General features: G+C 55.8%; 7 protein-coding genes across 7 annotated transcripts; all 7 read right to left on the bottom strand.

Annotated features, from left to right (window-relative positions):
* Nucleotides 1-500: 500 nt before the first annotated feature.
* Nucleotides 501-1280, bottom strand: PG986_001867 (uncharacterized protein; the record flags this gene model as incomplete). Its single annotated transcript, XM_066838089.1, has 1 exon — nucleotides 501-1280. The coding sequence occupies one exon, from the start codon at nucleotides 1278-1280 to the stop codon at nucleotides 501-503; it is 780 nt and encodes a 259-aa protein (XP_066706982.1).
* A 1448-nt stretch (nucleotides 1281-2728) lies between these two features.
* PG986_001866 (uncharacterized protein) lies at nucleotides 2729-3410 on the bottom strand (the record flags this gene model as incomplete). Its single annotated transcript, XM_066838088.1, has 2 exons — nucleotides 2729-2781; nucleotides 2951-3410. The coding sequence occupies 2 exons, from the start codon at nucleotides 3408-3410 to the stop codon at nucleotides 2729-2731; spliced, it is 513 nt and encodes a 170-aa protein (XP_066706981.1).
* A 1514-nt stretch (nucleotides 3411-4924) lies between these two features.
* PG986_001865 (uncharacterized protein) lies at nucleotides 4925-5917 on the bottom strand (the record flags this gene model as incomplete). Its single annotated transcript, XM_066838087.1, has 1 exon — nucleotides 4925-5917. The coding sequence occupies one exon, from the start codon at nucleotides 5915-5917 to the stop codon at nucleotides 4925-4927; it is 993 nt and encodes a 330-aa protein (XP_066706980.1).
* Nucleotides 5918-6801: 884 nt separating this feature from the next.
* PG986_001864 (aspartic-type endopeptidase opsB) lies at nucleotides 6802-8457 on the bottom strand (the record flags this gene model as incomplete). The annotated part of the gene is made up of 2 exons (XM_066838086.1): nucleotides 6802-7310; nucleotides 7398-8457. The coding sequence occupies 2 exons, from the start codon at nucleotides 8455-8457 to the stop codon at nucleotides 6802-6804; spliced, it is 1569 nt and encodes a 522-aa protein (XP_066706979.1).
* A 468-nt stretch (nucleotides 8458-8925) lies between these two features.
* PG986_001863 (uncharacterized protein) lies at nucleotides 8926-11233 on the bottom strand (the record flags this gene model as incomplete). Its single annotated transcript, XM_066838085.1, has 4 exons — nucleotides 8926-9018; nucleotides 9094-10217; nucleotides 10276-10700; nucleotides 10794-11233. The coding sequence occupies 4 exons, from the start codon at nucleotides 11231-11233 to the stop codon at nucleotides 8926-8928; spliced, it is 2082 nt and encodes a 693-aa protein (XP_066706978.1).
* A 463-nt stretch (nucleotides 11234-11696) lies between these two features.
* PG986_001862 (uncharacterized protein) lies at nucleotides 11697-13879 on the bottom strand (the record flags this gene model as incomplete). The annotated part of the gene is made up of 4 exons (XM_066838084.1): nucleotides 11697-12149; nucleotides 12303-12962; nucleotides 13360-13662; nucleotides 13742-13879. The coding sequence occupies 4 exons, from the start codon at nucleotides 13877-13879 to the stop codon at nucleotides 11697-11699; spliced, it is 1554 nt and encodes a 517-aa protein (XP_066706977.1).
* Nucleotides 13880-14861: 982 nt separating this feature from the next.
* Nucleotides 14862-19057, bottom strand: PG986_001861 (phospholipid-translocating P-type ATPase; the record flags this gene model as incomplete). Its single annotated transcript, XM_066838083.1, has 3 exons — nucleotides 14862-15027; nucleotides 15136-15803; nucleotides 15863-19057. 3 exons carry the CDS (start codon nucleotides 19055-19057, stop codon nucleotides 14862-14864), a joined length of 4029 nt encoding a protein of 1342 aa, XP_066706976.1.
* Nucleotides 19058-20857: the final 1800 nt, after the last annotated feature.

Below are 20857 nucleotides of genomic sequence, written 5' to 3'. Positions count from 1 at the left end.
TTGATCACTGGGAGTCTGGTCGAGGGTCGGGTCGAGGCACGCTTGTTGCCTCTCTCACAGTGACATCGGGAGCATTGCTGACCCGTTTCACGTTCATGCTGGCTGCTTGCCTGAAGACAACAGTTGTGCCAGGGCCAGCGTTTGGTTATCAGCCCTTGGCTGATCCCACGCCTTATCCCCATTCGCCATTTCTGCGTTGTGAGATTGACGTTCAATTTTGAGGTAGGCCATTACGGATAGTACATTTACGTGTTCAAGAGGTTGACTTTCAAACTCGAACCGTTTGGGGATTGATCTTCCATGCTCGATGTTGCTGTTGGCAACATTACGGGAGCAACGTGGTGTATGATGTGGATGGATGAGATAGGTTTCCGACATGTCGGTCTTCCATTTGGTCCCTCATGCATCGAATGCTGGCACTGTACTGGCTGACATTGTCTTGCCTGAAAGAGGGGTTGACTTGCAAACCCTCCGTACATTGGCGCTTGCGAGGGCTCGCCTTACTGTTCATCATCCGCAGGAGGACTTCGCCTCATGCGTTTGGGTTCACGAGTGTCGACACCCTCTTCCTCATCCGTATCAGATGGGAAATCTCGACGCTTCTCGCGCCTGGGTGTCTCCTTCACGTAGCTATATCTGGAAATGTTCCCATTAGGGAAGAGCTTTGCCCAGACATAACATTTACAATCGTTGAATGGGTAGCCCATGTCCAACATCTGCTCGGCCTCGGGGGTGACCTTCCCGATTAAGAAAATCTCGTGATTATCTGCTCTTTTCGTAGCTTGCACCATTTCTTGTGCGGTGCCGAGGGAGAGCTTGATATGGAGCTTTGCCGGCCCTCGTTCCGATTCCAAAACGATCGATAGCCCTCGGCCTCGTTTTTCTGGGCTCTCCAAAAACCTTGTCCATTTTGCCGAAGGTCCCTGCGTTTTGCGATACATGCCCTGGTTAATGTCTCCGGCTTTGACAAAGACTGGCGGCCCTTGGCCCCATCTTTCGGGACTCCTCTCGGGGCTCCTCTCGGGGCTCCCTTTGGGGGTTTGGCTATGCCATTCCTGTTGTGCCTGAATATCCAGCAATTCCTCAAGCATGTCCCGGACACTAGCTTTGCCCCTGCGGTGGCGAGATCGGCGAGGGCTTCGCGAAGAAGATGCCGTGCTAGCGTTGCTAGCAGCTGATCGACTACGACGTGATACGTCGCGTCTGCTGTGGCCATCTGGACTGGGAGAGTCCTGGGTCCGTTGTCGTGAGTTACCACGTCCTTTCCCGTTGGGCTCCATTTTCGATACGAGACGAAATGGGGTTGCCGGTTCAGATATTGGGATGGGTCTCAGAAATAGGAAGGCTTTATTGTTGGCGAAGGGAAAAAGTGGAAAATATACGGTGTAATGAGTTAGATGGGGATGAGGAGCGGAAATGAAGATGAAAGTGAAAATTTGTGGTAGAGGGGGTAGGTAGGTAGATGGTGGGCACGCGTCAGAAGTGGGACATGCAAAACAATCAGATGGCAGTCAATCAGGTACCTAAGCTTGCTTGACATTTTTCTCACCTGCCACTCACCTGGTTCGGGTACTCCTTGCTTCAATTACAGGTGCTTTCAGGTTCCTGAATAATTAGGAGCTCACCGGGAGTGGGCCTTTTGATCCCACTACACTCGAAACAGTCACCTGAATTTGGACTCGGAAGTCATTCAGCTGCCTGTACTGACCCATCGCCTTTTCACGCTGATGTGATCTGGTCAAATATCAAGCAATCTTGCCTTCTGTCCACAATCTACGCCCTCCCTCTCTGTCCTCGACTCCTCAAGCCAAACAGCACTGTCGCCAAAGCTGCTGCTTCTCTTGTCAAACACTTGATCTGCCCATACGTTTGTACGTATCGTGTAGTGGATGATATATGCCAACCCCTCCCCTTGCGTACAATATATCGTAGCCACTTTGCTAACTGTATCTTGATGATCATGAAACCTAGGTTGCTAACCAACCACTGGTATCATACCAGCAGTTGGGAGAAGACCGTAAACAACGTTACGATATCACCACTAGCTCCCGAACGAACCGCGGGCAATAACCACTCCAGCATCCAGGTTCCCTGAGAACTGCCTTTCCGAGAACAACCTTTCCGAGAACTACTCAGGAAACGGGTACAGGGGGTTGACTGTTCCACCTTCAGTCACTGAGGGGCCAAATCGTGCTACTATAAGCCGTAGTTGCCTTGGCTACAGCTTGATTCCGAATCTTGCTTTTCTCGCTTTCCAGACACACGACCTGCAGTGGCGCTCAAGACCTTCTGAGGAGCCCAGAATACAAACTTTACGTACCTTTGCATGACAGGAGGTGGGTGTGTATAGTTGCCGGCGCCGGCGTCATGGGAAGGGCACATAGGTTCCGTGGATTCACATTTTCGAAATGATTTTACCGGTCATGTGCGTAAAATGGCAGAATGTTTGCTGGAAGCTGTCCATGATTCATGGCAGAATACTGACCAGAAATAAATTCAGTTCCCAGTATGCTCTTTCGGCTTGGTTTCGGGCAGTGCAGCTTCTCCTTAGCCGTATAGATTCTCTTACCTTCAAAGGATCTTTCACTTCGTAGTAAGAGGTTACAAGAGATTCAGATAGGGGGAGTTCCAGGTAATTGTCTGTTCAGTTTATTATTGCAGGCTCCCCTGAGGAGAAATCTGCAATGGTTCCCTAAACCCATGGTCCTATCACCCTGAACGACGCGAGCTAAATCTCAATTTCGTTCTCGATCGCGAGATCAGTGGTAATGTCGATGACCACTAGGCGACCGTGAGTGACTGCGATGATGACTGTGGTGCCGGTGGTGATGATCATGGTGATCATGGTGGTGGTGGTGGTGGTGGTGGTGATGGCGGTGGCGAGAGTCTCGGGACCGAGACCGCGACCGTGAGTGTCGAGAGTGCGAGTGAGAGTGTGAGGACGAAGAACCGTACTCCAACGCCTGCTTTCGCCTCCTCTCCTCCTCCTCCTCCCTCCGCCGCTCCTCCTCTTTGCGGTCGTCCCGCCAGTCGGAGATCTTGTCCTGGCCCTTGTGCCCCATGAAGGCGCCGATGAGCGCGCCGGCCACGGCGGCGGTCTTGCTGCCGCCCAGGGAGTTGCCGCCGAAGGCTCCGGCGGCACCGCCGGCCAGGGCGCCCGTTAGGCCTCGTTCGCCGGCGGCAGGGTCTTCGAAACCGCGTTGGCCGCCGCTGCCGCCGCCACCGCCATATTGACTCTGGCCACCCCCGTATTGGCTGTTTGGGGTCTGGCCACCGTCCTGGCTTTCGGCAAAGGTGTTTTGAGGGACGGGTGTGCTGAAAAAGGACGCGGCTTCTCCTTGCCCGCCTGGAGGGGCTCCGTATGGTTGAGGCGAATAGCCACCTTGATCGTGGTTGTTGTAGTAGCTCATTGTGATTGTTCAGAATGCTTGAAGCTGTGTAACGTCGCCCAGGTATAAGACTAAAACTACGCACCATGAAAGGGGGAACGCCTCCCTAATATACCCAGGTTCCGGCACGGTTCGTTCCGGCATGTGACCTCGTGTGCGTTCGAACATTTGGCCAAATAATAATCCACGTAGTGCTCGGGTAAGACCTTGGCGCCAAGAGATTTGGGGCTGTAAATCGACAAAAATGCGAGGCCGGAGTGCCGCTGTCTTACGTACGCTGCGTGAAGATTCATCATCCCCCCGGCTGCTGGGTGCCGTGAAAGGAGGGTCCCGCGAGCCGAACAGCCGGGTCATCCCCTCGACCGCTGACGGCTTCGCGAACGCTGATTGGCCGGGGCCGCTCACGCACCGTCAGAAACGTGCGGCGGGCCTCCCGGTTTTTAGTACGGATGACCTTGGCTCCAGAAAAAAACAACACGAAAATAGCGCCCGGTTTTTACTAGCGTTCTTTTCTGTATTGCTCAATATTTCAACCTAATGTGATGGAACCCGTTTGGGCGTTGTTACCAGGCCTTACCCTCCCTACCTTGTCATGAGCCTTGCTTTTCTCAGCCCCAACCTGGCCCTGCCCTCATGGTCCACTCTTATCTTGATGTTCGATTTGACATGCAAGGTCTGCCGATCTTGGAGGCGGGGCCGTGGGTCTCAGGCAGCGTGGTCAGGATGCCGCATAGGATACCGAGTGTTGCTGTCTGCTGACGACCGTATAGCGCTCGTGGGAAGAGGCTGGCGACCGACAATAGACGAGTCCGTCGTCGCTCTCGAGCTTTGCTGGCCCTTTGGTATTAAATGCAAATTGTGGGGCATCAGATTCAATAGCTTCTGCATGGGAATCACAGAATTCCATGGGTTGAACTCATCAGCTCGGGTCTCAGCCTGGCTCGTGTCGAGGACGCAAAGCTGCCTGATGCTGAGCAAGTAGGTATGCCATCCCTCGATCCAATAAGTCTACCAACTCGCATCGTCTGGTCCTGTGATCAGATAAAACTAGATTTGCAGAAAGTGACATGTATCGTCATCATGACAAGATTGCATCGTAGGCCATGTTGAGATTCAAGCTCGTCCACTTCCGAGCGACTACTACTTCTCCTCTGCGGTACCTTGGCCTTGTGGCTTATCGCATGATCCAGTCCACACATCCTGACTAACCGCCGCATCCACCCCCACGAAGCGGGTACCTTCATCCCGTCAGACACGTGCAGGTACCTATTAGGACATGGGTTTCATGTACAATTACTTCACTAAGTCCAGCTGCATCGCGGATAGCGATATGGTTGTGGGGTTTGTTGATTGGGTAATGGCCGGCTAATTGGAGATCGGATTATGTACGCCATCAGTTACCGTTGAAGGTCTATCTATAGGCAAGTTCGGCCACGTAGATAACATATTCGGGAAACAGGTCGTCTTCCACTTGATGCGTAGTTCACCCCCCGGAACCGCACCAACTTGCTCGAATCCGCCCTTCATTCTCCTTCTCATTGCTGCCCCTCCCGCATGGCCAAGTACGGAGCCCTGAAGTGCGCAGCCTCGGCCTCCACCTCGGCCGGGGACGCGTCAGGATTGGACTGCTTCCACAGCGCAACGGAACGCTGGACCTGCTTTTCGATCTCCTCCTCCTCTGCCCGATCGTCGCGCTCCTGGAGGGCCTGGAGGATCTTTGGGCTGAGGCCCGCGTCCTTGGCCTGGATCGAGGCGACCATGAGGGCCTCCTGCGCAGCGTCCAGGTCGCCCGCTTCGGCCTTGGCGACCAGCTGCGACAGGTGCGACTCGCCGGGCGGGTACTTGGGCTGGTTGTCCGTGCCCTGGCGGCCCGAGCCGACGTACTGGCCCTCGTCGAAGGTCGCGATGCAGCCCGGTTCCAGGTGATCGACCATCATCTTGTCGTAGTACTCGGCAGGTTTGGACTTGTCCACGTTGTCGGCCCGGGCGATGGCGTCGCGCAGGCCCACGAGCCAGGGGTGCACCGCCGACAAGTAGTCGTGAACAGTGACGAAGCCGCCCGCGTCCGGGTCCGAGTTCGACGGCACGACCGTCAGGCTGGGCCGCTGCGTCGGCCGGTCCTCGCCGCAGCAGCGCAGCAGCAGGATCTTGTCCTCGTCGCGGCGCTTCCAGAACCGCTCCGGGTTGTTCTTGGGCTCGTAGCCCGGCGGCGGTGGGCCGCGGACCTGGTCGGGGCTGCGGTCGTCCTCGTGCCGGAGCCACCAGTTCTCCTCCCAGTCGTCGAGCGCGGCGACCCGGACGGTGACGGAGCCGACCTTGGGCTCGGTCAGCGGCGCCGCCGCGATCGCGTGGTCGGCGGCGTACGGCTCGCGTTCGGCGCAGCCCTTCTCGCGCCAGTCCGGCCGCATCACGGACACGGCGTCGGCCAGGGGGTCTTGCAGGGCCCAGTAGAGCCGCAGCGCCTCGGGGGTGAGGCGTGCGGGCTGGCCCGTCTCGCGGCGTTCGTGGAATGATGGGAATGCCGGCATGGTGAATGTGCTGTGGGTGACGGACACAATGGTAGGTGTCGGGATGAGAAGGATCAGTTGTGAGGAAACAGCTTCAATGTAGGTAGCCTGTATATAGAAAGGAGAAAGGCCCGAATGAGAATTGGGGGTAGGGCACTTGTGGGTCGCAGGCGGGCAAGGGGAAGCTCCCAGCTCCATACAATCTGTCCGTGCCTGGCATTGGCGGGGTCTTTGCTCGGGCCAGCTCCTGTACGTACGTACGTGTAGAAAAACGACAAGACGAGCTTGGGAGTGGTTCACAATGTTCCAGCCCATGGCCGTTTCCTGCTCTATGGTAGTCGACATCTCGGTGTTTCACCTTAACATAAAGTTTGACTCGGTAGGTTCATCCAATCATATCAGCCCATGAAGCTCACGACACCAGCGCATGTCTGTATTTAGGGTTGACGCTATGTGATGCCTGCTTCAACCACACCTTTTCACTGGCGACAGGACAACTGGATGGAACGATCAGTGTGGCCAACATCTGCAAGATACAATGCGTCAGAACCCAGCAATCTTCCACATACGACCATATCCTGCTGAATACTAGGGATCCCGTCCGCTCTCCCATATATAAGCAGCAGAGAGCCGAATTAGTACTAGGGTCGGTGACGACCTGGGAATCCTCGGTGTTGTATGTTTTTGCATTTCTTTTCCGTTTCATTTTTGCCCTCGCGTCGCACATACAAAACAACCGGTGATTTCTTCACGCGTTACATTTTTCGGGGGACTAAGACGGCAGTTCGAAATTGGGACATTATGATTAGGCTCAGCAGTGCCGGATGCAATTAATATTCTCGTTGTTGACAATGGTACCAGCGATGAAGCTGTATCGATCTCATAGGGTGACCTCTAAAAGTAGTCTACTTTGGAGATGAGCGCTTTTTCTTGGTTCTGCGACAGCTACCGCCACTTTGTCTAGTGCTAGCCGAATAGCTGCTGGTGCTACTGGGGTCAGCAGTGCTAGGAGACGGCGAGGATGTAATTGTCGGCATAGAGGACAGGGATGTGCTTGACGAAGTATCGGTAGGCTCGGAGCTCGTTGTGGTACTGGTAACGGGATCAAACGTAATGGTAGGGGAAACAACCGTGGTGGTATTGCCCTCACCAGTTGTGGTGGCACCAGTCGCGGTTGGATCGGTCGTAGTGGGATCGGTCGTCGTAGGATCCGGCGTGGCTGTAGGGCTCGCGGTAGTGGTCGAAGCAAGACAGCCGCCCGTGACGGACGGAACGGCATCCGGCCCGGTGCCGATCGCCAGCAATTGCGTCCCGCAGTTGGCAGCCTGCGCGACGTGGACGTGCCGGTTGTCCTGGTCGAAGACGACGTACGCGGCCCGGAGGAAGGATGCCCCCAGTGTAACCAGATCTTGATCTAGGTAGGTTCAACAGGGTAGGTTGTCAGCAATCGGCGCGAATCACGGAGAGAAAGTCACACAGGCACTTCGGTATTGTCACTCACTCTCCTCTGCTGCGACTCCTACGGCACACAGGCCGTTGGAGGGCATCTTCCAAATGAAATCCTTCCAGGGCACGCGGATCGTCTTGTCGGCGAGTCGGAAGTCGACCGTGCCCGCCGCCGCCGCGGTGGCGTCGCAGTCCACGACGTAGTTACCGGACGCGTCCTTCTGCGCGCCGGGGAAAGCGCGGCCGATGCCGTCGACCACTCTGCCGGGCAGACGGCTGACCGAGCTGGCCGAGTCGATGTAAGCGGCGAACCCGACGTCGCTCTGGTAGAGGAACGGGCTCGCGGCGGCGGACGGCTGCGTGACCCCGACCGCGTTGACCTGGATCGTGTAGCGTTCGTCGGCGCCGCCGGAGATGGCCAGCTTCTGCAGGGCCCCGATGTACTTGCCCGTATCGACGCCGCCGAAGATGACGGAGCCCTGCTCGGACCCGGCGCCCTGGACGGCGAGGGTGAAGGCCCGGCTGTTGATGTGGCCTTGATAAAACAGGGTGTCGAGGAGAAACGGGTAGGAGCCCCCGCCCCCGCCGACGGGCGGGGCGAGGCCCAGGACGCCGCTGGGCAGGCCCTCGGAATCGTCGCCGACTCCGAAGATCTGGCTTTCGAGGCGGGCGTCGCCGACGGCGACGTTGTCGTAGAAATACGACCATTGGGCATAGCCGCTTCGATACTGTTTACCGCCCGAGGTGTACAGGTCCACGGCGCTGGCGCTGCGCCCGGAAGCGAACCGGGGCAGTGAGTTGCAGAACTGCGTATCGGCGGCGCCGCCTGCTGCCGCGCACGTGGGGTTCACCCAAAGCTCCGTCGAGGCGGTGTCGATGGCGACGGTGACGGGCTGGCTGGGCGTTCCGATCCCGAGGTTGATCGTGTAGGGAACCGATGCCGCTTGGTTGGCGATATTGACGTCGGTTTGTCGCCTTTCGTTGCCGCCGCCATTGCCGGGACTCGCCGGGTTGATGGCGTGCCGTATGTAACCTTTTCCGGCTATGGTCCCGTCCGTGGCAGCGTGAACTGCCAGAGGGAGGGACAGCAGGATAGAGAAACGAATGAGTGACATGGCTTCTATGGGAGGGTAAACGAATGGAATGGAGGCCGTGTCTTCGACTCGACTGACGAAGGGGGATCATGGTCGCCGGGTTTCTATATTATATTCGAGGTGCTAATCCTAATGCCGACCGGTATTTGTTTTGCTTAAGTTTATTCCCAGCGGCACCGTAACTAAGTTAGCTGCATGACCGACACGACACGGAGCTGAGAACACGAGGCGTCAATAGCTGCCCAGACGAGGCTTGGTGTATGTACTAGATCGGACGGTGATAATCTCATCGATGCGCCAGCGCCAGCGCTAGACTCCCTTCTTCCAAGGCACATCCACTTGAGCCCTGGCTAGCGGCCTTTTCAGCTGTTCCAAAGTCGTCCAATAGGCGCCGCAGCCCTTGGCAAAGACGCTGAGTCACCCCTTACTATTTCTATTCAAAGAGCACAAGCAACGTAGGCATCGATTCTCCGAAGTTGGCGTCACATCTCAATCAGTGCCCTTAAAGCAGTGGGCAATCTCCTTCTTATACTTCTCGCGGATCGCCCTCCGGTCGAGCTTTTGCGTCGCGGTTACCAACCCCTAAATCCACAATATAGTTAGCGATGAACGCGGCCACATGTAACCTCTAGGCCTTATAATCATATCGGCACTTACGCTGGGAGGTGTCCACTCCTCATCCGTGACCACGACACCAGACACGATTTCCATCTCGGACAGTCCCGCGCGTCGGCCAGCCGCCTGAAGGTCCCGAAGGACCAGGCTTCGGACCTGGCGATCGCTATGCATGCTGTGCTCGTCGACGCCCAGCTCTTTCGCCTTGGCGGCGAGCACCTTGTCATTGGCCATGATGACGGCGATCGGGCGCGCGTACTCGGCGTCAGCCTGGACCATGACGTTCGCCACGACCTGGCTGCCCCGATAGACGGCCTCCACCTTCTCCAGGGCGATGTACTCGCCCCCCTGCATCTTGACGAGATTCTTGACACGGTCGATGATCCGTAGGTGGCCGTTGGCATCGAACTCCCCGATGTCGCCAGTCTTGAACCAGCCGTCGGGCGTAAGCGCATTGCTCGTCTCCTCCGGGTTCTTGAAGTATCCCGTCATGACGGGCATGCCCTTGAGCCAGATCTCCCCCTGGGGAACGTCGGCGTCGGCAGAGTAGCCCAGGTCGGGGATGGACACCAACTTCGCTTCGCAGGAGCCCGGGATCGGTCCGATGGCAGTGGTTGTGTACTCGAGCGGGCTCCCGAGGGACCCGGCCGCGCACGTCTCCGTGAGGCCATAGCCGGCCATCATGGGAGCCAGCACCAAGGACACGAACTGCTTCGTGGCGTCCGAGATGCCGCTTCCGCCGTTGAAGGTGAATCTCAATTGGCCGCCGGTAAGGTCGCGGACCTTGCTGAAGACGAGGCCGTCGAAAATGGTCGCCCCGGGGAGCTTGTGTCGAGACATGAGGCCCTTGTACCTAAAGGCGCTCCAGAACAGGCCCCGCGCGATCGGGCTCGAGGTGTCCAGCTTGGACATGACCCCTTTCCGTATGGTCTCCCAGATCTGAGGGACGCCGGGCATGACAGTAGGTCTGAATTCTCGCATGTCCCCGGCGCAGTTCTTGACCGAAGCGTCGGATAGCGTTCGCGGGTTCCCGTAGCCGAGGGTCCCGCCGATGAAGAAGACAAGGTTTTCGAGGGCCAGTTCAAGAATGTGGGCCAACGGCAGGTAGGCGAGCACGCGTTCCTTGGAGCTGACACACTCGTCGACACAAGTGAAAAGACCAGCCACTTCGGCGTAGGCAACCGTCAGTAGGTGGCAAACCACGGCATAGGGGGCGGCGCTTACCTCCGGCAACTAGAGACTGGTGGGTGATGCAAGCGCCCTTGGGGACGCCGCTTGAGCCCGAGGTGTACATGACGCAATAAAGGTCCGGGCCCTTCGCCGGAGTCGGCTCTATGGGGTTCTCGCGGCCGAGCTGTAGCAGCTCCTGGTAAGTGATGAGCTTGGTGTCGGGGTGGGACTTCTTGAAGTCGTCGATCTCATGGCCGGCACTGAAGATGCACTCTTGGTTTATAATGACAGTCTTCACGTTGGAGGCCTCGAGCGGGCCGCCGGCGAGAGTTGGCAGCAAGTGAGGGTCAATGTACATCACATCGCACTCGGTTTGCACGAGCGAGTGCTGGACGCCTTCAGCGCCGAGTGTGTCATACGCGGTGGCTATGGGAATGGATTGAGAGGCGCATGCGTGCGACATGGAGATCCAGCTCACACTGAGATGATTTAGAAAGTAAGCATCGCCCCCTATATAGGTAGATGCAGATAGATAGGTAGAGAGGGTACAGAGGGGGGTTGAAGCGACCTACCTGGTGGTACCAAAAAGGTGAAGCTTCTTGTCGGGCCCGAGGCCCAGTTGACGCAAGCCACAGCCGAGATTGATGATGAGCGTCTCATAGTCCTTGTAGGTGACGAAGGTGAAGGGGGAGAGCTCAAAATACTGCCACTCTTTGCTGACCTCTTTTACCTGGCCGTCGATGTTTTTCTGGACCTTCTTGGTCTCCTTGTGCAGCTCGATGAGCTTGCGGTAGCCGACGGCGGGATTGTCGGGGTAGAGGCGGGCGCTGCGGCGAATGATGTCAAAGACGGTGTGGACGCCGTCGGCGGGCGAGTTGACGAGCCCACCCTTGTATTTGACGTGCCGGCGGGGGATGGTCTCGCCGGCCACCTTGGTGTAGCCGGGCGCGTCGACGGTAAAAGGCGGCTTGTGCACTTGGTGCAGCGGCATAGCGCCCGTAGTGTAGGCCATGGTGGTTAAATGCTGAGACACGGGGCTGGAGCGCCGGCGCGAGAAGATTGGTAGGCAGAAAGTAAAGTTGGGATTGGGATCTTGCAGCTACGATCGGCTGCGCTGACGACGCAAGACGCGAGGATCTGGCATGTTGACAGGACCAGGAGCAATGGAGCGTGATCCTCCGTGAAACTCCCCAGAAACGCCAAGGACGGGCTGTGTCCAAATTCGATTGTTTACATCAGCAACACATTTTTCGGGACAATAATGTTGTTGGTATTGCTCCGTCCAGATGCCAAATGACGCTAATTATATATTAAGAAGTTAACGCCGAATAACATTAAATAAATATAATAATAGCATACCTTGGACACCATAAAGTGAGTGAACTCCGGCATTAGAAAGCCATTTGCAAGCCGCTTCATGTCAGCAGCATCAAACAGCCGCAGTAGGACCAGATTTCAACGGCCGAAACACCACTTTATCGCCTCGTCCATCTTAGATGGACATCCTTAGATTTGTTCATCTGGAGCGTTAAACCCGGTTGGCTATCTTCCGTCAAGTCTAATAGTCTCTGTCTTGCTTGCTGCATACTCTCCCCCCTCCTGGGGACTGGTTCGGCGGTGCACCTACCGAAGAGCGTCGAGATGACGGACACGAACTCGACTTGAGACATCTTCTGGCCTGGGCACTTGCGGGGTCCGACGGACCAGGGAAGGTAGATGCCGCGGGGCGGGGCCACAAGCACCTCCCTCGCTCCCTCGCGAGGACCGGGCTGGAGCCAGCGCGCAGGGTTGAAGACGAGCGCATCTGCGCCCCAGCTCGAGGGAGACGTGTGGAGGGCCATGGTGTTGACATAGACGGCGCAGGGGGCTGGGACGCAGATGGGGGTCGCCGCACACTGTCCAGACGGAAGGCTTTGCGTTGTGGCGGTCTGGCGCATTACCTGAGTCACCGGTGGGTAGAGGCGAAGTGTTTCCAGCTAAGGTTGACACATCAGCGCACGAACTCTCCATGCCACAAAACGTCATCGGCTGTCTTCACGATATGCTGTGAACGAGAAGATAAAAGTGGCATTGTAACTTACCATGACAGCAAGACAGCGTGTCAGTTTTGGAAAGGCTACTGCATAGTCTAGCGGCGGCGACTGGTCTCCCGAGGATTCTGGCATAGTTCCTAGCACGCGGTCAATCTCAGCCTGGACCCAAGTCTGCCACTCTGGGTAAGCCGCCAGGAGGGTGACGGCATAGAACATCGTGTTCGAAGTGGTGTCGAAGCCGGCGGCGGTGAAAATAAAGAGGTTCCCTGCGATCTCCTCCTCTGTCAGATAGGTCCTGCTAGCAACGCTGCTGCTGATCTTGGACCCTTTATCATCGGGCGAGGTGTGAGTTCCATTGTCGTTTTGGCATCTAGCCTGGTCCGAGAGACGGACCAGTGTTCTCATAATAGTATCTACGGTGTCTTGCTGGCCCGTGATCTTGGTCTGACCGGCATCTGGGACAATGGGGGAGTCTGTCCGGCGCTCATGGTCAAGCATATCCGTTGTCAAGTGGGGCAGACATCGCAGTGCGATGCCCAGGCGCTGCAGGATCCGTGGCATGATAGGCAGGCTCAGCACACGGGCGGGAATGAATGCAGCGGGGACGAGAAGTTCGGTAACGAGGGAGATGGCGTCGACGTAGGACATGGCAGCAACCGGGGCGCGGGACGAGGAGGGGGAGGACGAAAGGAGTGTGACGACCGTACGCTACACGTGTGAGAACATTTATGGCGATTGTCCGGAGGCTAGGGCCTGTCTCTGTGGATTTGCTGGAGGACAACAACGGGGACAGCGGGAAGCACGAGGGGCGTGTGGAGAATAGTGTATCAACGAAGGAGGATGCTTGATCTGCGCTTTCTTTCCAAACGCCGGCGCTAATGCGTTCGTTGAGCGCTGGGGCGACAATTCGTCGCTGCCGGGACCAGGATTCGTTCTTGGACTGGGAAAGGGGTTCGTTGTCAACATCCGATAAAGGAGCCCGATCAAGTACAAGACTGTTTCCTGCCGATTCGAAAGAAAGAATGCAATCAAGAGTATAACTAGATACAATAGGATAATAATAAAATGGAGGGAGGAGGCGGGGCAAAAGTATGCATCAACGTACTGTGACAACATTCGGGCCTAGTAAACCCATGGCCTTGATAGTGATATCCGGGTGGAGGAAGTCTCGTCTCCTAGCAAGGACAGCGTCCGCCATGGACGGGTCGGCACAGATAAGCCGGTTAAGCCCTGTCGTGACAAGAACAAAGGCCGGCCCGAGGCGCTCATGGACGGCGGCTTTGTCGTGGAATTCCCAACCCCAGATTGTAAGTTCGAATGCGGCGAAGGCCGCAGTGGGGAGGAGGGGGGCGGAGGACGAGGCGGAGAGGCTCGGAGGCGACAGCGTGGACAAACTTGGAATAGTTAGCTTGACGGGGCTTTAGCAATGTGGAACGAGGAGTAATGATAGGCGCCACGTAGAGAGATGATATGGAGGGGCAACTTACGCTGTCAGGGTCAAAGGGGCACAAGACGATGGGCAAGCCCATGAGGCGGGCAGCACGGTAGTTGCGGTTGAGCGCCCATAGCTGCGATCCCACCCATAGCAGCAGTACCAGCACAACTCCCGCGCAGATAAAATCCATGGGGAAATATATTACTGATGGATCTATGTGTACAAGGGGGTTGAGAACACAATCAGATTTGCCTTACTGAACAATAGAATTATATAAAATGCATACTCCAATAAATCTCAGAGTTAGACCAGTCTATATAGCAGGCTGATCAGTTGGAGGTTGAATGGCTGGATCACCCACCCTCGTATTCGGGTTCTGGAGAGCTAGTGTTCGAGATTATACAACCAATGGCAGGCATTGCCATGTTCCGCTTGCGGGTAAGAAGGGCCTTACTACATCGTACCATTCGGGATTGAGGCTGCCGGTACTGGGGAACAATGAATTTGTGGGTTCCAGAGGGGGGTCACAGTCCAGATCCCAAATATATGGGCTGGGCTAGGCTATCTAGATGGGTACCCGTGGCTCTTCTAGATGAGGTTAGGCCCCATCTTCCTGCACCCGCCGCCCCAAAGCACCCGTACTCCATGTCGTCTAGGGCCCGGTACATGACACCAATACATACGGGTATAGAGAACGGCCAAGCCCTTGAGTAAGCGCATATATGAGAAGGCCAAAGCATCCAAGGCAACCAACTCCGATGGTACGAGAGCCCATCGAATCTGAAGCATGCACTAATGAGAGCAGCTTTCACACCCCAGACCTTGCTTGACGGCCCGTAATCTTGGGGGAAATGGCACGCCCAGTAATAATAATACGTTGATATCTTTTCTTCCCTTCTTCTTCTTCATCATCGTCTTTCCCGTCTCCATCTTACGCTCCATTTCCCGCAGAGTGCTCGCTAAATGCGCAGCGGCAAGCGAGACCGAACCGATCTGTGTCTTTGAAAGCACCCTTTGGGGGGATGAACCCAAACCTCGAGACCCTCATCGAGAACGAGTGGGAATAGTAGTAGTAAACAAGATCGCAATAAAAAACAAGAGTCATGCATCAATAATCTGTCATCCCCCTATAAAACCCAGCTAGCTAACTGCTGCTGCTGCTGCTGCCACCTTTACTGCGTGAGCATCTCACCATACCTTCCACGGCCCTTTGTAGTGTCGTACGCGTTGATAACGCGCGTTTGACTTTCGTCCGCTGCACTGAAAGCGTAACCACGCTGTTTGCGCATGCGTTGGACTTGGCGCACTTTGCGAATGGCTTTTTGGAATTGTTCCATTCTGTATTACTGTGTTAGTATCGTTGAAGACGTGTAAAAGAAGATGGGGACGGTGCTGTGTAGAGAGTGCGAGCCAGAGACTGGCGGGAAACGGAAGGAGGAAACGTACCTCGGTCTGTAATCTTGAATGTTGTACTTCTGGATTTCCTGGATGTGATGATAGGTCTGCGGGCGATACATGCGCTTGGCGTACTTCCACGCAAAGTCGCGGAGCAGACACAGAACCGACAGAACCACCGTCTGGAGCCAGAAGACGGGCGAACTGAAGAGCTGCGGCACGAGGCCGTCGTACTCGGTCGAAAAGTGCAGCATGGGCGCCACGGTACCGTAGACGGCAATGAAGACGTACCAAAAGGCCATGCTTCCGGGGATGGCCAGGATGTGGTACTTTGTCCAGTTGTTGGTCACCAGCGCGGCCTTGCCGAGGACAGTGGCCAGCACAGCGCCGTAGAGAGCGGTACCCCACACCCAGTGTCCGGCCGTAGTCCCGTCGCCGAGGGAGATATCGCCGTACCAGATGAGTTCGGAGCCGCCGTAGAGGATGAGGGAATGGTACATGGCGCTAAGGATCCACTGGGAGAAGACCTTGAGAGTGAAGAACTGGTTCTGTTGGCCGATGCTGTAAAGCTGCGGGTAGCGGTCCAAGAGACGCGCCGAAATGAACTGGTCAAGGATACCAAGCACGAGCGGGGGTAGAACTGTATAGAAGACGTTATAGAAGGAGAGAGTCCATGACTCGTAAATGACCGCACCCGAGAAGACGTTTTGGAACGTGTACTACGGCCGTTAGCATGAGACAAAATAGAATGGACATTGGAGGTGTGTTGCACACTTACCCAGAATTGTGTCAGGTACAAGGTGATGTTCTTGTAGAAAGAGAACAGGATGGTCTTGCTCACACGCTGGTAGCTCCAAGCACCGTGTACGAGTGTCAGCTTACGCAGATATCGGAATTGCGCAATCGAGAGATCGGCACTTCGCGCAGCTTGAAGACCTTCGAGACCACTGATACCAACACCAATATGGGCGGCCTGGATCATAGAGACGTCGTTGGCTCCGTCACCAATAGCCAGGAGGATTTCGGGGGAGAACTTCTTGACCATCTTGACCACCAAAGCCTTCTGCAGGGGGGAAACACGGCAGCAGATAACCGCTTTGCACATGACGGCCAAGTCATAGAACATCTTCTCCATATCCTTCTCAAGCGCATAGGTAAGCGACTTTCCGTCGATGACGAGTGCCAGCGTGTCCATCTCGATGGCGCCTTCGGCGTTGTTCCGAATGGCTTCGAGCTTCTTCTGGATGTTGTCGCGGGTCATTTGGGCATTCTCTTCGTTCACGACCAACAGTGTCATGTCCTCGCTCAGCAGCTTGGAGCTCATGCCAATGTTGATAGCAGTCTCCTGCCGGTCTCCAGTCAGTACCCACACCTTGATGTTCGCCTGTTGCAGGGTGTGAATAGTTTCGGGGACGCCGTCCTGAAGCCGATCTTCGATAGCAGTTGCTCCCAGGAGGTAGAATTCGCGTTCAATCAGTTCGGCGGCCTTTTCCAACTCCTCGGCTCGGTTTCCGCCGACTGTCGTCTGAGCCTTGTCAAAGACGGCATACCACTCCTGAAATTCGGTTTCGGGGATCTCTCGCATGGCCAAGCACAGCGTGCGCAGACCCTCGGCAGCGTACTCCTCGAGATGCAAAAGAGTGGTATCCACATGGGGGTTGTTGTCGTTGAGTCGTTCCAGGATGACAGTGTCGGCACCCTTGCAGTAACAGCGAATCTTTCCGTCGGGGCACCGGTAGATGGCGGACATCCGCTTTCTCGTTGAGTTGAATTCGCACACAGCCAGAAGCTCGTATTCATATTCCTTGCCTTCAACCTCGATAATCACAGCCCTAGGCTTGCGAGCCACAAAAGTATAGCCCATAGTCACGGCACCCTGCACCAAAGCACCCTCATCGGGGGACGCGGCTTGATACTTGATCTTGCCGCCCTTGGATTCATCCCGCTCAGGAATGACGGTGTGACACGTCGCAAGCAACGCCAAGAAGTGATGGATAGCAGCGGAAGACTCATGCGATTTGAGATTCTCGGCAAGGCGCTTGAAGTCGTGAATTCCCACCTCGACTCCATCCTGGAATGTTGCTCGCCGGTCCTCTGGTACGTCTTCAGCATATTGGATACCACCAATGGTCAACTGTTTGAACTCCATCATGTTGCAGGTCAGGGTACCTGTCTTGTCGGAGAAAACAAAGCCCACCATACCCAACTCTTCGACCAGACTCGATGTTCGGCAATTTGCCGGCGTGTTGGTCGGCTCGTGGTAGATATCCAAATCGTCATTGATCAGAATACCATGCCAGTACTTGACCATTTCAACCGTCACGAAGAGAGAAATGGGTACAAGAGCGGAGAACAGGACCCAGTATGTGACGAGATCTTTGAGAATGGTCTGGACCACGACGCCAGCACCATTTAAGTGGTCCAGTTGGAGATACGGGATCTGGTCGGCTCGCATGGACCGCCAGATGAGCTCGCCAATGGTGCAGATGACGCTGAGAACGAGGAGAATACCGACGAGAGCCAGCACCAGCTTGTTGAGCTGACGCTCGACCTTTGTCCGCTTGATGGGAGTCGCTGTCGCGTTGCGCATAAGCTTCGTTTCGTGGCCAGTGAATACCACGATACCGTGGATCCAAGGGGTGTTTCGCAAAGTGGCGCCACGTAGCAACAGCTGCTCGGGAGTCAGGGGCAGCTCTTTCTCCCCGCCGCCGGCCTGCATGGTCAAGGTCGCCTCATATGTGTACAGACTGCTGTTTGGTTGTTCGGACCGGATTCGGCCTCCAAGCCTGCTAAGCTCTGAAGGGCTGACCATGGTGCAAGTCTCCGGTAGGGCCTGTTTGATCTTGAGGTTCGTCTCTCCGTCCAAGTTGGCGGTTTCGATATAGCAGAGACCTTCGGGTTCGGAACTGGCAAGAATCACCAAATCGGCAGGAAACGGCTCCTCCGACTCCACACGCACGATATCGCCTACCGCCACGTTGATCCATTTTGTGTCCTCGAATGTCGAACCGCGCAGTATCCTGGCTTTGGAATTGTTGAGCGCACTGTCCGCCTGCTTTCTCCTATAGTCTTCCACCATCTCCTTACCCGCCGATACCAGCAACACCACAATCAAAGGACCAATGGTCGTATACCGGTTCGTCGGCGAGAGTCCGGGAATCTGCTGGAGCGCAGCCGTGAACAAGAAGAAGACGTTGGCGAATTTTGAAAACTGCTCGAAGAGGAATTTGGGGAGGAACGTCACGACGTTGTACTTGGCCGTCGAGACATGGTTGTCGACGTATTTAGGCAAGGCATTCTCGGGCGGGTTGTTGAGGTGGATAACTCGGGGTCCCAGTGTCGCAGGATCCGGCTTTCCTCCCCCGAATCCAAACTTGAAGTTCTTGAGGTCAAACTTCTTGCCCTGCTTCGGCGGCGGCACGGCCGTCGAATCCTGCCTCGGCCGCCCGCCTGGTTCCGTCAGCGGCAGGTCCATTTCGGAGTAGCCCTGGCCCATGCCCATCATGTTCTTAGCCTTCCCGATGATTCCACCGCCTAAGCTGAGGATGCTATTACGATTCCTCGCATTATTTCGGTTCATTTCATCCTGGCCCCCTCCCCCGTGCTGATAGTAGGACTGGCCGTCGTCCGGGTAGTCGTCGAAGTCGTCAGCATACCGCGCGTAATTATTCAGGCCCGATGTCTGGCTGTATTGACGGTCCGCGTCACTGATGTAGGGTGGTCGCTGTCCTGCAGGTGCGCCCAGCGGGGGGTTCTTGGCAGAAGGGTGTGTCGTTTCGCTGCCCCCGATGAAATCGTCGTACGAGACGGAGGGACGGGAGGCATCGTGTTCGTAGGCGCGCAAAAGTTCGTCATCGTTCATGGGCGGCGGCTGCCCTCCTCCGTAGGCGGGCCCGTCGTCCAGGTCGAGCAGCAGGTCATGATTGTCGTTCTTTGGGCCGGACGAGCCCCCAGGAGGTGCTCTTCCAGACATGACCGAGTCGCGACAATTCCGGATGGGGCGGTCAAAGGAATCGGAGTTGTCAGGTTAGGGAGAGGAAGAAAGCTCGGCGGACCGCATACGGAATGCTCTTGTCGTATCGTGTCGTGTCTTAACTGGCTCACAGGTAACGAATGGCTCGAAATTAAGTTGTCTCGGCAGAGGGACGTGGCAGAAATTAGGTGCAATACGGCGCGCAATCAATGCTGGATTGAATTAGAGAGAAGCAGACGGTGGCATTCGCACTCTACTTTTTTGGAGGGATAATCTGTCGTCGACGTTTCGAGGGAGAGTCGGGGAAAAATGGAGAGGCTTCAGAAGACGAAACGGGTAGGAAATGAGAATGCGTAAAACATCAAAAACCACACACAACAGTACAATGCCGGGGATGGTTGGTACTTGCTCTTGTCTTTCTCTTTCATGGCACGCATTTGACAGGATGGATCAAGGGTCGGGACAGGAGCGAGAGCAGGTGGTAGCAAAAGAAAGACTGGAGGCGGCCTGGGACTGGCATTGGACGAGCTAACATGGGACCCGTCTGAAGTTGGGCGAGCTCCAATGCTAATGCTGGCTGGGCCATTGATGCTCGCAATGCTCGTGTTGGAGTACATGCTGCACGGCACCGCTGCTACGGGGGGGCTACGGGTTCTGTACGGGGGGGCCACCTAGGTCAGCAGCGGCGCAGCTGGGTACCTGCTAGAGCCAGAGCAAGTACCTACAGAAAACCTCACAGGCCCCCGTCGTCCCGTATTAAAAAGGCTCCTGGAGGGCCTTGCAACGCTGCACAGCCTTCTGCGTCCAGCCAGTCAGGATGAAGGCGGGCAGCGCAGGATTGCGCCCTTGGCGTCCGTCAATCGACGACTTCAGCCATCGTTCGGCTCAGTAAAAGTCGCACAAACAAGCCCATACGTACGCACGCAAGCGCAGCCTTCCAGTAATGCTGCTGCTGTAGTGCTGATGTCCATGGATCGAACCGTCCGCGATTGATTGGTTGATTGATTGATTAATCGGCTGTCTGCATTCTGCATTCCGCCTTCCGCCTTGCTACGCGCAACGCTCTGCCCGCCGTAGCTTGGGCCAGAACGAAAATGGTCGGTCGTCGTCATATGTACCAGCGCCCGATGCAATGCCAATGACACCAAGACCAGCCACTTTGCAACAAGACCCCTGACTAGCCTTTCTGGGCCAGTCATTCGTTCGCTGACTGATGGAGTGTGCCGCAAGTTTCAACAGACATGAGAAAGACCTGTTTCTCGTGCTGCGAGCGAGCATCACTTTCCTTACTTGCATGTGGTGCCACCAACGTCCAACCGATCAGGCAGATTGAGTTGTGAGGCAATTGAGTTTTACCCGTTGAATGGACATCCTGACATCGGACAACCGCCAGCGCATCAAGCAAGACAGCACAGCACGGACAGGAGCGAGCTACCATCTGAGCTGAGAGCTGTGTTGTTGTCTGGTGTTGTCGTCGTCAGATCCACTCTTCAAATGATTTGGAGCACTAACAGTCTGGGATGGGCCATTTTTAACCTTACCGCTGGCTCATATAGCTCCAGGCGAGACTTGAGGCGCGCAAGCACAAGGTTATAGCAACATATTAAGGTTGGCAAAAGACATGTCAAGTCTACAAGTCTACTGACGTACCTGAGCTGAATGGCGGCTCGTCTGAAGACGCAGGACTAGGTATCGGCATCAGGCACCATCACCACCAGACAAATGCGGTGGGGAGAAGAAGATTTCGTTAAACGGCCCTCTGTTGTATAGAGTTGTCAGGAGTGTTTTGTTTTGGCTGCG

Source organism: Apiospora aurea (genome assembly GCF_038362705.1).
Source record: "Apiospora aurea strain CBS 24483 chromosome Unknown utg000001l_segment0_segment0, whole genome shotgun sequence".
In the NCBI taxonomy this organism is placed as follows: Eukaryota; Fungi; Ascomycota; class Sordariomycetes; order Amphisphaeriales; family Apiosporaceae; genus Apiospora; species Apiospora aurea.
This window is presented reverse-complemented; position numbering and strand designations above follow the sequence as displayed.